General features: G+C 36.5%; 1 protein-coding gene across 1 annotated transcript; it reads left to right on the top strand.

Annotated features, from left to right (window-relative positions):
- Positions 1-2,750: 2,750 nt before the first annotated feature.
- On the top strand, positions 2,751-15,139 carry TMEM144 (transmembrane protein 144). Its single transcript, XM_009694669.1, has 11 exons — positions 2,751-2,889; positions 4,085-4,207; positions 4,603-4,702; positions 5,228-5,308; positions 7,253-7,334; positions 8,475-8,548; positions 9,478-9,596; positions 10,935-11,054; positions 11,547-11,644; positions 13,678-13,731; positions 14,857-15,139. Exons 1-11 carry the CDS (start codon positions 2,751-2,753, stop codon positions 14,938-14,940), a joined length of 1,074 nt encoding a protein of 357 aa, XP_009692971.1. The 3' UTR covers positions 14,941-15,139.
- The last annotated feature ends 397 nt before the right edge of the window (positions 15,140-15,536 follow it).

Below are 15,536 nucleotides of genomic sequence, written 5' to 3' on the forward strand. Positions count from 1 at the left end.
GAAAATAGCAGCATATTTCTGAGCAAATAGTGAAAATACAGAGTACAACCTTCCAGTGAGTTAAACCAGTGAAGTTAGTAGGATAAGAGCAATGTCTGCCAACAAAATTCCATTGTACTTCCCCTGCAGCTGGGGAACCCTGAAGTGTCCTTTAGTAAGGGCTACTCAGTGGAAAAAAAAAAGCAAAACAAACCAACAAAACTTCAGTAACAGCAGCAATTCCAGTTGTCTCTGAGTTTCAGATACAACCACTGTGTTCTAATATCATTAGCAGCTTCAGCAAGTGCTTCTGGTTTGGTGTTTGGTAGCTATAAACCTTTGGAGGCATGCATGCTGCAAGTCCATCTGGCAATATCATAGGATTGTAGAGAAGACGAGGCTTTTAGTGAACTCTGTGAAGCTTTCTGATGTGCGCAGCATGTGCAAGGAAGCACAGTCAGCTTAATGTTGTGTGCCGTTTGTTCAGTTCATTATTTGCTCTTGACATTGGATCGTACAGTTGTAGAATAATTTAGCTTGGAAGAGGCCTCTGGAGGTCATCTAGTTCAATTCCCTGCTTAAAGCAGTGCTATCATCAAAGTTAGGGCAGGTTACTCCAGGCCTTGTCTGGTTGAGCTTTCTCTTGAAGGCTTTAAAATGGAGTTGAAAGTTGGATCTGAAATTTAGCCAAGTTTGGAGCTAAGTGCCCCAAACTTTGGAAAGTTACAGATTTTTAAGCAGTCTGAATGAAGCATACTCTTACTTGGTTAATTGGAAGTTGCGTTTCCTTTCTGGTTTTGGTGTCATGATTCTGGTTCTCCAATTGTGCAACAGTCTTTAATGTGCACAATATAGATATTTTTGGAAGATAAAAAGCAAACAGAAAAGTATATTGCCCCCCAAAGCAAGGAGATTTACTCTTAGTAGATACAAAACCAAAATATTTAAGTAACACTTCTCTATACGTTAACAAAACCAAAAAGGCTGATAAACCACTTTAGATTTTAAAGGTTGTTAGTATTTTATTGGTATTCACCAAGTAAGTAAATGTTGATGGGAGTGAAGATAGCTGATGTAAGCCTTTATTTATCTTAATCCTTTCTTTTGGTGTCACAGTGTTTCTTAGCCTGTGAAGTCAGTCTTCGAAGAAATCTCAGTGCTCAGTGTCTACAGGTCCCAGGTAAAACATACTTTATAGAAGAGTGAAAACTTCCTGGGGAAGGCAGGAAAGATGAAGAGTGAAGGAGAAAAAGATAATAAGATAAATGAAAATAGCTGTGCTGTTGTACCTTCATGATGTGTCTTCTAAATGTCATCTGTGTTTTTCTTAAGTACTCAAGTTAAAAATATACTTTCATCTTTCGAGGGGAAAAATTATAGAAACTAAATGTTGATACTAATTGTGGGATTGAGCTTTTCACCTGCTAATGCAAATAATTAATTTCAGCCAACACTGATGGCCCTGCTGAAGCTGTAGATAAAAGCACAACCTCAGCAGATGCAGTTCTCGGTGTCCTAAGGACTCTGGAGAAGGTAAGGCTAGAGGGTAAAATAAGATGAAAGAATGTGCAGCAGCTCAGCTCTTACTTTTGTGTGGAGAGTGTAGTCACAGCACCCCTTACAACACTTGGAAAAATTTCCACCATCCTATTTCAGCTTTTTTCCTCCAGGCAGTAGCTAGTCCGCCTACACTGGGGAATGTCAAACTGCATTAGGATGTCATTTGATTCAGTATAAATAGCATTGCTTCAACAACGGGATTGCATGCGTCTCTCTCTAAATATGCCGTGTTATACTCACAGCATGTTAAGTATCCTGTTGCCATTTGAAGTTAAATTTCCGATCCATTTTCTTATATGTAGTCTTTTAAGTGTGTCATTAAGATTATGTATGCAAAGGTCATGTTATTATAGTCCTCAGAGCCACCTTTTCTGTCGAAGTCATAATACACATCAAAAGTATATATGTGTTATTCTGTTGACTGTAACCTCAAGATGAATCTCCCACTTTAAAAAAGAAAAAAAAAAAAGGCAGGTGTTAGGGGATTTAAAAAAAAAAATTTGCCTTTCTTATTATAGTTACATGGGATGAATGAAGAAGCTTCAGAGGCAGCTTCTCTCTTTGTTCCCCACAGAAAAAATGAACTTTTATTCATGTTTTGTGTTAGCTGGAGCAATCCCTGTGTTTACCTTGTGATCCTGTATTGATCCCACTGTGACATCTGTAGAATCTCTGCACCTGTTCCTGATTTCTAGTCAGAGGGGCTGCAAGTTGCTATAGCTTCTGCCAATTAAGATTTTGTCCAGCCCCTGCTTTTTTACACACCCTGCAGTGTGGCTGCCCTTTGGCTACAGGAAGGAATAACGGGTATTCTGATAGAGCATCTCTCTAAAGCGTCCGGGCTTCCCATATGCCTCACAGATTCAAGTCCTCATAACTTTTGAGTTCATCTCTACGTTCACGTTTTACGTTTTTAGACATGCTTTTCTGCGAAGCTCTTTATGAAACACACAATAGTGATTTTTTTGTGCATCTGTTCCTGAGTTACTTCAGTCACGTTTTATGGCAGCTCTTCATGGGATTCTACCGTATACTTTGCATTTCTTTCCAGCTTTTGAGAGATTGATAAGTAGGGTCCTTTAAGTTTCAGATTTCTGAACTAGGTTGGTATTATTTAGTACTCCACATGTTTAATTCTACTCTTTGATTTCAGAATCTGTCAGGACCCACAGCAAAACGACTCCACAAAAAGAGGCACCTTCAGAACAAAGATGAACTTTGGGAAAGCTTACAGTACCTTTAACATCAGCAATGGAACAGATCTAGTTATTGGCTTTACCTCTTCCACAGTAGCCGTCCTTCTATTTGGGACAAACTTTGTGCCTGTTAAGAAATTTGATACTGGTGACGGTAAACTTATTTATATTCTTTTGTTGTTTTTTGGTATTTTTGCTAATAGGAATAATATTTTACCAGCAAATATGAGCATTTCTATAGCTAGAATTATGAATATCATCACAACTTTGATCCGTAGAGCATGTTTTAATTTTCTTTACTGTTGTTAGGGTATAAAGCAATAATGTATTGGTTCAGGATGTGGTGAATCTTTAGAAGAGCCATTTCATGTGGTGGTGTGCACTTTAACAGTGATGATGTGCATTTCATGAGCATTTCAGAATGGAAAGTGAAATGTCCTTTCTTCTACCCTGGTGGGGATTTTCAAATATGAACACTGTTATTTATACTGTAAAAGTTGTTGGACTTTGGAGTATTGCCTTTCAGTTGTGGACCTAACATAAAAACAATCGAAAATTGAAATTCTAATACTTTTATCTGGTGACTCGGTAAGAGGAAGCAATTTCTTCTATTTCCTACTTGGAATTTTATCCCTTTACAGTACTAAGTTCATGTTGTATTTGCACGTTTATATGAAACATAGTCAGTTACCAGATCCCTAGATGAATAAATCTGCCATTATGTTACTGCAATAATAGTTTCTGCATTACAGGCTGGATATAACCTCTCTCTCTTCTTTCTGCCAAATATGGTCCTAACAAGATAAGGCTAGGCTTTAAAGTGAAAGTCTTAGCTCAGCTGGCATTAACTGGTTTGCCTAGTTGACTCTTAGAGAATCTACAAAGGTAGAAGAAATCTGTCCAAAGTTTTTATCATCCTCAGTGTCCTGGATTAGTGGAAAAGCCTGAGCCCTGAGCTTTGAAGGAGTTTTGTCCTGTGCAGTCAACTGTGTTAGCTGCTGCTAGGATGGTGGGAGAAGTTTGCAGTAACTGAATATCCTCTTTGTCAGAAGCCTGTCAAAATTTTCACATGTTTGAGAATCAGTGCTTGTGTAAACTTTGTCCAGCAAAGTGTCTTTTGCAGCTGCCTATAAAGAATACATGGTAAGGAAAAGGTTGGCAGAATTCTAACACCCCACCCCAAAATACATCTTTTGAATATATTGCAACATGGTTCCCTGAAATTCACAAAGGAGGTGGCCACCTTTCAATTTTTTCTGTACTATTTTATCTAAAACATAGTATGTTAAGAGATTCATACATGCAGTATTCTACAAGTTCTCTGTTGTGTACATTTGATTTTTCCATAGGCATGTTTTTTCAGTGGATTCTCTGTGCCTCCATATGGATAGTTTCTTTAGTGGTCAATTTAATCCAGAATTGCCCCCGGTTTTGGCCTCTGGCTATGGTTGGAGGTTTTGTGTGGGCTACAGGTAAGGATAAAGAGATTTTGTTTCTTGAAACACAAAGTAATCCTAACTGTTCAGAAAAAGAGAGTGATAAAAACTTTTCCATATGTAAGGTAGTAGTTATTTGGTAGTTATTTGGCTTTTTAAAGTCTTGGTATTAATGGAGCTGTACCCTTATAGTAAATACTATTTTATTATGCATATTTTATAAGCAGCAAATTCACACCAAAAATAACTTTTAAAATGGTGTTGAGAAGTCCGTGTTTTATGTATGTATTTTTAAAAAACACTATTTCCTACCATCTTGTAGTTGACTAAATTTCTTTGCCTTCTGAACAGTCACAAGAACATAAAGCAAAAATATACAAGAGCACAGTCTAGTTTTTAATGTATTTTAATTTTGTTTTTTTGTATTTCAGGCAATGTTACAGTTGTCCCTATTGTTAAAACTATTGGCTTAGCTCTTGGTCTTTTGATATGGGCTTCTTTTAATTTGCTGACGGGTTGGGCAAGTTCAAGGTGAGTATGTTTAAGTCTTAATTCATGCATAATTTATGTTGCCAATTCCTCATTAGTAACTGCAGTGAAAACACTATCTCCAATAAAGCGGATTTATCATATAAGATTTTTTTCCCTCTCAGTGGAAATTACCCAGGTTAATTATTTTATCTTTTTGTTTCCTCTGTCTCAGTAGGAAGAAGAATGCCCAGTGATGTTCATTAACATAATTGAGTGAATAAACAATGTATTTGTTAATGTAAATCTAGAGCACTGTTTGTATTTTTTTCCTTCTACAGCATGGGCTGATAAAATAATTTAACTTCAATTTTTAAATATCCAGATTAAAAAAAATCAATGTAAACTAAAGATTATTTTTGTAAATTAGGCGTAGCTTTTTGCAAGCCAACTGAAGCACTGATCCAATATTGCAAATGTAAACTTAAACAGAATGATTTACATAAGTAAAGATTTCCAAGACTGGGTTATAATTTAGCTATTTGTATGCAGTCAGTGCAACTAAGTGAAACTGGTTAAATGTTCCAGGTTTGGTTGGTTTGGAATTGACCCAGAAGAGGTATCAAGACCAATCTTAAATTATATTGGAGCTGGACTTTCATTATTAAGGTAAAAATTTATTCTTATAATAAATCTCTGTAATGTGAAATATATATTTAATAACCACAGGGACAATTTAACTAGAGGGAAAATGTATTGAAGTATTTTTTGCAAATTGATTTACTGAAGAATTCATGAGCTACCTATACCTAGCTGGTCAGTGTTGTATTTCAGAAACACATTTGATATCCAGTACAGTAGTGAAATGGTTATTCATAAACACAGAAATGTATTTTTATGCTAGCAGGCATGTTCAAAGCAAAGCAGTGATGAACTGTTTGCCTCCCTAGCTAGGTTACTCAAATGGTTCACTTTCCCCAGATTTAGAGAGAGAGAGGAGAAACTGACTAGAAGAATCTTGATGAGAAAAGCTCTGTGAGATTTCTGATCTGACTTCACTCAGTCAGGGGTACAAATCCTTACTCGTAGCTGTGGAATATGCCACAGGACCCCTTCTCAGATCCTTGAGGATCTGAGAGGCTTTGCATTATCTCTTGTACTTAATAGCTCCCTGTCCTGTAACTCTTAAGCCACACTTTGCAAGAACTCCCAAACAGTGGCTTCCTTTTGGAGCTTCAGAAGGACTTCTACTCTTTTTTTTTCTTTTTTTTTTTTTTGTATTAGTGCACATTTTCGTCTGAACACAGAGGAGAGAGGGTCTTTGTTATGTGGCAGTGTTCTTGCTTTCCAGCTGGGTGGCCGGGAGGGTCTTTCTAGGAACGTAACGGTAACCCCTAAACCCAGGGGCAGTAGGCTTGCCGTAAGTGTGCTAAGCAGCAGATGCCCATAATGCCTTTAGGAAAAAAGGGTGTTAAGAACATGGAGACGATGGGGCCATTCTTGATTGCTAGGAGAGAGCTGCTGCCTTCATTCATTAATTCTGCTTCGACTCTTCCTCTTTCCTAAGAGTGCGCAGCTTTTTACCCATTACTGTTACATGTAGCACGTGATTTTATGAGGTATTCACAAAATAGTAGCAGTACTGCTATTCCTGCCTGATGAATTCATTTAGCTCACCACCTGCTTCCTGCCTGTTTCTGAGATAATATGGAGAAGTGATCAACTGCGAAAAAAGATGGTGACCAAACATGTTTTCCTGGCAAGCTGCACAAAGCCTCTGTATGTTGCTCTGCAGAGCTCAGAAGCATGTATTTCATTTTAGCCTCACCTGTGGAACCTGTATGTATTTGTCTAGTCCCTCTGGAGGAAGCTGACATCCTTTTGTAACTCTCCTTATTCCTTCAGTAGGAGACAAATCATTCTTCAAATGGAGACATTTTGTTTACAGTTATGAGAAGGAACTCCTAAATCATTAAAATATCTTTCATAAAAGTAAAAAACAGATCCTGCCAGTTCTGATTACATGTATGTACCAGGTTTCCTGGAGCTGGGGCTACAAGTAGTCGTGTTAGCCTTTCTTCTTCATTTTATTCACTTAGTGCGCGGGAGCAGCCCTGAGCAATACCCCCTTCTCCTTCCATGTACGCAAGGCCCTGTGGGAGCAATATCCCTCACTCACATATGATAGAAGACTAAAAACTAACTTTTTTCCTTGAGGACAGAGCCAATTCTGTGCAGGTTTAAGCTGTTCCATATAGAATTTTCATGCAGATGTTCCATTGTATGTGTGGTTTAGTACATAAGGGCACTGTTAACTAAAGCAACTTGTTAACATGTGGTTGTAACTACACACTGTAAAAAGGAGACATGTCAATCCCATTACATAGAAGAGAGTTATATAACGTGATACAAAGACTATTTATTTACTTACTTTCACTTAAGCTGTTTAAGATTGTTAAAAGCAATTGCATTTTTAGAGTGTATTGAAGTGACTCTAGGGCAGTAATGAAAATAAAATAATGTGCCTCCAAATGTAACTTCTGTCTCTGGACACTAAATGTTATGTCCTTACAAGCTGACATGGTATTTATTGGTGTATTTTTCTCTTCTGAGTGCTGTCATATTTCTTTTTATAAAAACTGAAGTCCAGAGTTCTTCAGCTTCATTAGAAAGCACGCCTTTACTGAGAGAAAGTGTAAGTACTCTGCAGTTGTTATTTTACAGTAGTGAAAGTACATATCCATTTAAAAACAAAAAATTTGCTTAATGTTAACCAGATCTACTAGAATTTATGGTAGACTACACAAATAAGCATTGATTATATTTAATTTGTGGATCTTGTATATCCAGTTGAATGTAAGCAACAGAAAAGGTTTTCCCAAGTGTTCTTTCTCTATTGTCAGTTTTAAATGGCTTCTAAGTCCTTTTTCATTGTGACAGAGACTATATAAAAGACAGAGTGTATTCTCTATCTGAGAAGAGGAAGCAACTTTAATTAAAACTTAACTAGAAAACTAGGGGGGTGCTTAGATGAAAGGCAATGGCATATGACTCTTACCCACCAGATTTTTGCCATGTTTCAGAGCCAGGAGACTGTCAGGAGTCACTGATTCTCAGCATCAGGTTGGAGGCCAACGAGGGGTGCCAGATTGGCTGTTACTTCTCATTGGTACCCCAAAGTATGCAACAAAAGCTGGAGAGCAATAGGGTCCTACTAGCATTGTACCTTTCACTTGTAGGTCAGTGCTCTGTTGCTACCTGAACAGAGAGCTCCTCAGGAGTTTTCTAGCTGTGCCTAATGCTCACTAGAGGTTCCAGTCTACCAGAACAAATCACAGAAGACAATCTAATTGCAGGATTTGAATAAAGGGATGTCGTGATTTCTTTGTGCTGCAGACAGGGCTGTTAATTTCCCTGTTTGCAAATAGTCCTAATATTCTGATAGTAACACGGAGCTATCAACAAAAGGCAAAAACACATCATAAATAAAATCTGTAGATTAAATCATTCATCAAATTCAAGGAAGGACAATTTCTGAAAGTCAGATCTACCTGCTTGCAGATTTAAAAAAATGCTAGTGAGTGCTCTGTTATGTAGGAAACCCTGAGTCCATATCCACTTGTACTTATAAAGTTCAAGGTAGGTAGATCCAGTTATTAGTTTGTTTTATTAAAAAAAAAAATCTACTTTCTTCAGAATATTACTGTAAATTCCTTTTGTTTCTCTTTCCATTTTCATTTTATTTTCTTAGAGCAAAACTGTTCTGTTTAATACAAAGTTTGAGATTTAAAAAAAACAAACCTAAACTTGCATGAAAACTCTTCATTTTTCACAGTCTATTAATGTTTCTGAAGATACCTCTGATGACTCATGGGTGAACAGACTTTCTCCAGCAAAAAAAAGACTCATGTAAGTTATTTACAGTTCTTTTTACTGGTGCAGGCCAAGTAGCCAGAGAAAGGAGCTGAACACAGCGTAAGAGCAGAATTTGTGTCCTGTGGTTTTCCTAGTGCAGTCAGGCACTAATAAATAACAGTTTTTAAAGTACTAGTATAGTTTACATATCAATATGTGAATAGCTGCACAACTAATTGGATTATTTTCTTTGCACTGTTGAGCGTGCTTTACCTTACCAGTTAAGTGTTAGTTATTACTACAAAAGAACAACATTTGGCAAAGTAAATAGCACTAGCAACTAAGTAATTACAGAGCTGTTTTTTATCACTTGGTTGATTAGCACTCCAGCATAGAAGGAGCCTATGCTAATAACATGCTTCCAGGTGTGGTTTCCAAGTGAAAACACCTGGAGAAGGCATGGCAGTATGGTAAGGAGACAGCGGAAGTGCTCTAAGGTGAAAGCAGCAGCTAGCAAGGGGCCAGCGTGGGGAGCAGAGACAGCCAAGAACACAGCGATCTGGAGGCGGAGAAGGGGACTAAAGAGACAACGAACCTGGGAATAATAAAAGACTATATAGACTGCAACAGTGAAACTGAGGGTGGGAGCATTTTTATCATATTTTTGTTTGTTTTCTCCTAGCTCTTCTTTTAGGAAATCCTAGTTAGTTGATTTCTCTTGTCATTGATCTAGACTGCAGGCTCTTGGGGCAGGAATTGTCTGTGTTACTTGGCCACAAAGTATAGGAAAACTAAGTTACTGTGACAAACTGTTTCTACACTAGAAAATAAAAATGTGCTAAAATGTATTATTTTTATAGTGTTACTCACATTTTTTGTATGATACATAGTCTTTAACTGCAATACTGGACTTGTCTTAAGTGTATTGTCTGCTTCCCTAATTAATGCTAGGCTGTTTTCTCTGATTTTTGGTCTTTAAAAAGAGGATGTAGCCTGGCTGTAGTAGCTGGAATACTCTACGGTTCCAGTTTTGTACCAGTACTTTACATCAAGGACCATGGAAGAAGAAATGAATCTATATACACGGGAGCAAGTCAATTTGGTAAAGGCTAATAGATCACTTCTGCTTTATTTCATCAGTATATTGTGTTCTCCTGCTTTTGTAAAGGCATAGAGTGAAATTCTTGATAGGCCTGAAAATGTACCTTGACAACTTAACCAGTTCTATACTGTGTTGTATGTTGCCATAATCATAGTACTATCACTCACTTTTTCTCAGAGCTGAATTACACTATTAAAAGAACAGTGAGAAACAGCCCAGAGGATGTCATACTGAACTCATAGCTATGTTTCAGAAGGCATTAAATACTAGCACTCTCAAAATACAAAGTTTGTATGCCTGGAACATGAGATGAACAAGGGAATAAGCTGTACTGATTGCCAAATTAGTATGCCAGTGAAGGAAGAGGCACAGGTTGATCATAACTGATAAGCAGAAGAGATATATAACAACGTAAGTAATTAAAACCTGGTAGTTTTTGAAATGCAGACCTTTTAACATAAGCCTAATTGCCAATTTCAAACAACGTTTACCCAGAAGTATCTTCCTTAAGATTTAGTGTATAGTCTATCAGGTAATAGCAGCAGCAGCTTAAGAGCCAGGTGTTGCTGAGACCACATAATGTTGCCATTAAGAAATTGTTTGTTATGTCACATGCAATTCTCTTGAATACTGCAATTTATATATTCCCTAGCTAGACAAAACAGATGTTATCATTAGTATAGCTGCCTTTCCTGTTGAGAATTTACAGCTCCAAGGAGATAGAGATCACCTTGCTACATGCTCCTGCTTTACCATGTTGGAAATACTCTGTGGTGCATACTAAGTCCGTAAAGGATTTTTTATTGTTAATGATTATAGTGATCAAAATTGTGGTACGTTCTTCAAAATAAAAAAAGGACAAAGCTGTGCCATGTTTGGCTTACACACTACATGCAGTTGTCTTGCCCTTAAATGTACAGAAAAGAAACAAGGCTCTATATAGGAATACAAATGTAGATGGTCACGAGAGGATGTAATTATGTAAAATCCCCACTCCTGTTTTCTAGCCTCACCTGAGGATTTTCTTAAGGTTTTAATAAATTAATTCAGTAGTTTGACTAACAGACTTCTGAAAAATAACAACTCACAGAAATAAAAGCCTGTAAGAAATGCTAGGGTCAACACAGCAGTTAATACATGTTAATGTATGTGTGATTGACCAAATCCATCCATAGTCGGACTGGCAGCTGTGTTCATTACAATCACAATTGAACTTGAGTTGTTAGCAGTAACACTTTATGTGTTTTTGTCTATGTGAATGCTACCAGTGAAAGAAATTCAGTTAAAATTTATAACTCATTGTTTTAGACTAATATAATTTTATAATTTCTCTTTCAGATTTAGATTACGTTTTTGCACACTTCAGTGGAATATTTCTTACAAGTACCATCTACTTTTTGATCTACTGTGCAATCAGGAAAAATAAACCTAATGTTTATCCCCAAGCCATATTGCCAGGTATGACTGGTTTTTAAATTAGCAGTTAATTTCAGTTACTAATTCTGACTATTTTGCAGTGATTAGTTGAAGCTATGTGTTGGAATTGTAGTTCACCTTTCAAGTCTTTTCATTTGACTTTTTGTCTGTTTTGAAAGATCACTCCCATTAGGTTAATTAATTAAGGTTAGGGAACAATGATAAATTTTATTCTAATCTGAAACTAGGACAAAATGACATTGCGTACAGGGGATTTTCAAAAACTGACTCTGCCAGAGTGGAGAGCTCATTGCCCAAAAAATTGTGAACTTTAATTAATTTGCTACTTCAATTGAAGTAGTTGATTTTTATCCTGTGAGCTTTGTTTTAGATTATCAGAGCCAGCTTGTTAAAGTAGTTAACATACAAAAATGCATACATACAGTTTCTGTATCATGCTATAAATATAAATGTTGCACAAATAGCTGTCTATACCTTGCTGTGCTTGTTTTTGATTGGGATTTATTTTTCTAGGGTTTGTTTCTGGTGTGCTTTGGGCAATAGCCAATTGCTGCTGGTTCATAGCCAATCACTATCTCAGTGCTGTGGTCAGCTTTCCAATAATTACTGCAGTAAGTATATAAAAAATGAGATCTATGACTAGAATTAAAAGTGAAGGGGTTTTTTCCCTCCCATTTGTGGAATTAAGTTGAAATTATGACATGTCTAGAGCATTTTAATCAAAAGTATACATTGACTCTTCTGCTTGTGTGTGCTAGCCTTTTTTTTTTCAGGAACATACGTGACTGTGACAAGCACCATCTTGGTCAATGCCAAGCATTAAAAAAAAGGAGAAAAATTGAAAGTGTGAGTCTTTAGGTTATGTAAAAGCCAAAGCTCTGTAACCAGACTGTATCAAAATTAAATAGTAAACTGAAGAGATTAAAAGATGAAACATTTTATGCTTTCATCCCGGGAAGTACATTTTGTTCTGGATGTTTTAATTTGTGATTTTTTATGCTCTAGCAGTCATTTTGCTTAATTAAAAGTCAAGTATTTTTTCTTTTTACAGTTCTTGAACAAAGAGAACAGATTATGTATTGCTGAAAATAATGTTCTTAGGCAAATGAGAGAAAAATAGGCTGGCCTATTTTGTCTGGTTTATTCTTGTTTATGATACTGTACCTTTAAAGCACTGTTAATTTTCAGAAGGTGCATAAATTCCATCACTAGGTGAAAATAAACTTTGCCTTTACTCTCTTGCCAATCTACTCCATGGTGATGCAAAGGTGGATAACTTCTGGCAAATGAGAGTTCATAAATAACAAAACCGAAGTTTTGCTGAACAGCTGTATTTTGGAAGCAAACTAATGAAACAACCTTAATAGGGATTAAGCTTTGCCTCAAGATGCAGTAAATCAGAATAAACTCTACAATATGCAATGAAAAAAAGGACTTGGGCTCATTCTAATTAGAAATTGAAGGATTAGTGGAAAGCAGCTTTAGTAACTTAGTTGTTAGTGTACCTAAAGGGCAAGGGTATAAAATCACAAAATGAAAAGTTTAAGGACAGCATTGATGAGAAAATGCCTATCTGGACCACAGGTTCAGAAGTGCTTCTTTACTTCATCCTAGAGAGAATTTCAGACAACTATTCATTGCATCCCTTCAGCACTTTGTTTCATTTTTAAAATGCATTCCTCTCACAGCATATGTTATCTAGAAAGTGAAATAACATCTTAGCTATTATTCAAATAATAGTTGGCAATTTCACTAGGAAACAGCACCCACAAATACATCCAGCATGAGACACTGTTTCCTGGTGGCCTAAATCTGTGTGCTCTCAGCTGTACTGAAGATGGAGAGAGGAAGATCACTGTCCAGACATCTGTCAAGTGTTTCTGAGAGTGGCTCTAATGGGAAGCATTAATGGAACCGGTTTTTGCTTCATATTCAGATAATATTTTTGTCATCAGTCGTGAAAACTCAGATCATTGCTCCCACAAGGGGAAAACTGTATTACGAGGAGTGACTGCAAATTATCATTGTGTATCACTGTTTACTGTTAGCTAGGAAGTCTGTACAACAACCTCACAGATAATCAGTAGTTTTCCTGACCTGTCTATCTGACTGGCTTTGTCCTTTGTCCCAGATGCCTGCTATACAGGAAATAAATTTCTGTTCTAGTCTCTTGATATCATACTGAGCGATAAAATCAAACTTTGTCCAACTCGTTAGTCATGCTAATAAAGGAAATGTTAAGAATATCCATGGTGGCTGCCAATAAACCTGAATAGTCCTCTGAAAGGGTAACGTTGTGGACTATAGTTTGGACTATAGTGAGGCATGTTATTTGGAGCCTGTTAAAAGAACATGTAGCAGCCAGTGCAGACTCCACAGTGTGATTTAGAAAGAAATTGTGCCTTGTCTGGAAAAAAAACCCAACAGTCTCTTGCCTTTTTAGCCCTTCTTGCAGATTTTAATTGTGTCTGTCTTCATAAAGATTTCAGTGGTGTTTATACTTTTGCCATGACTGCTGTAATTATATAGAATGGAAAGGCCTAAATTTGTTTTCCAGACAAACTTCAGCCACTCTGAGAACAATAATGAGAAGGCAGTATATTTTAATGAAATGCTGTAATGTACGAATGAATCTTTTCTTTAGGGTCCTGGCCTTGTTGCTGCAATGTGGGGAGTCCTTGTATTTAAAGAAGTCAAGGTAATCTTATTAGGTCTCTAACCTAGTCTCTCTTGCTTGTCTCTAGCTCTAGGAACAGCATGACTTGGTGTACAGCTGTATCTCTTAGACTTCTCCTCCTTACAAGCATTGCATTATGAACCTGAAAGTCTCATCATGCAATACTAGGTTTTCCAAGAAAGGTGGAAGAACTATGAACAGTTTTTACAGGGATGAAGGTTGCAATTCTATAACTGTATGAGCAGCAGTGAAAATGAAGACTGTAGCAGGACCAGGAAGCAGGATGCTCAGCACAGCCTGAAAACAGTCTTTATTTGAACCAGTTCTTTCAGTGAGGGCCGGGGAATGAGCACTTGTCCTAATAATCACATAGACAAGTAGATTAGTTCACCAAAAGACTAAAAAATGAGACGGAGGTTAGTTGGCCTTGCTAATTACTGTATAACGTAGAGATCCTAAACTGATACGGCAGTGATTGCCTACAACAGGCTAACTTACTCTACCAGATGTTAACATATATGGCAGAAATTACTTTTTCTGGTGGAATTTGAAGCATTGAACACTAGCAGTGTAATCCTTAGGTTCCATCAGCTAATCTGTCCAGGATCCATAGGTACCTAATTTGTCATTAGAGATCATATTTCCCATTATTTTTGGTGACTATATAAAATGCGTTAGGCATGCTTGGATCAGGAACTAGAAGTTCTCTCTCTCTCCTGCTGCAAGTTAATGTTGCACCACACTAGAAGACCATCATGTTCATTATCCAAATCTTTGTGACTCACCAAATTTTTTGTCCTTTTCATACCTTTTAGAATCATCTGTGCATAAATGCTTACTGCTTAAAAATAATCTGAAAATAGACAAAAGCCTTTTAAAAACACTTTTAAAAACTGCTGAATTAATTTTGTGAATATTTTACTAAGTGGATGGCATCATGGATTACTTGAATTAAATGGTTTTGAACAGCAAATATGTTAACCTTTATATGAAATAAAATGGTATAAGATTCAGCATTTCATGTAATGGATTTATTAATTTTGTCATAAAATGAAACCCTAGTTCTTTATTTTTGCTTTATTTTGTGAAGCAGTATCTCTTAACACAACATGATATTTTTCTTTTTCTCTCCCTTTGCCTATCCAGGGACCGAAAAACTACATGTTACTCTCAGTAGCGTTTTGCATCATTTTGGCTGGATCACTCTGCACAGCTTTTTCTAAAGTTTGAAGGGATCTTCTGGACCAGTAGATGGTGCTACTGTTTAATATAAACAGAAATATCGCAATATGTAATAGTTTTCAGAATGTATGTCCAGCATGTACCCTAACTTGCTTCAGGCAAGTGTTAAAAAAAAAAACAAAACACCCTTTGCTAAATGTTCCTATTTGGCGTGAAAGAAAATCTGGAAATGTTTGTTTCTGCATTTCTTGAAATAGTGACAATATCACAGGATTTTGTTAACTAAAGCTAAATGATTTTATAGTTACTGATTTGGTTTTTTTTTCTGGTTCAGGTACTAAACTTCATGTCATCATAAATTGCAGTTCACTGTTGTGGTGGTGGATAAAGGGATTTTAATTCTTGGACTGTAATACTGTATGTATTTGCAAGCTGATTTGTTTTATTATAACGTTCTTACTGACTTGAATATAAAATACGTCTAGGAATATTCTTTATGGAACTGAATCAAATCAAGATGTGAAGCATTTTTTTTATTTAGAAGCATTATTCTTTAAAGTCATTGGTTTACGTAAAAACGTTATCTTCCAATCACTTCAGAATTTTGAAGGAAACACACACAAAAAAAAGAAGTTGCTGTTACT

The sequence above is a fragment of the Cariama cristata genome, unplaced genomic scaffold (genome assembly GCF_000690535.1).
Source record: "Cariama cristata isolate BGI_N322 unplaced genomic scaffold, ASM69053v1 scaffold12772, whole genome shotgun sequence".
Taxonomy (NCBI): domain Eukaryota; kingdom Metazoa; phylum Chordata; class Aves; order Cariamiformes; family Cariamidae; genus Cariama; species Cariama cristata.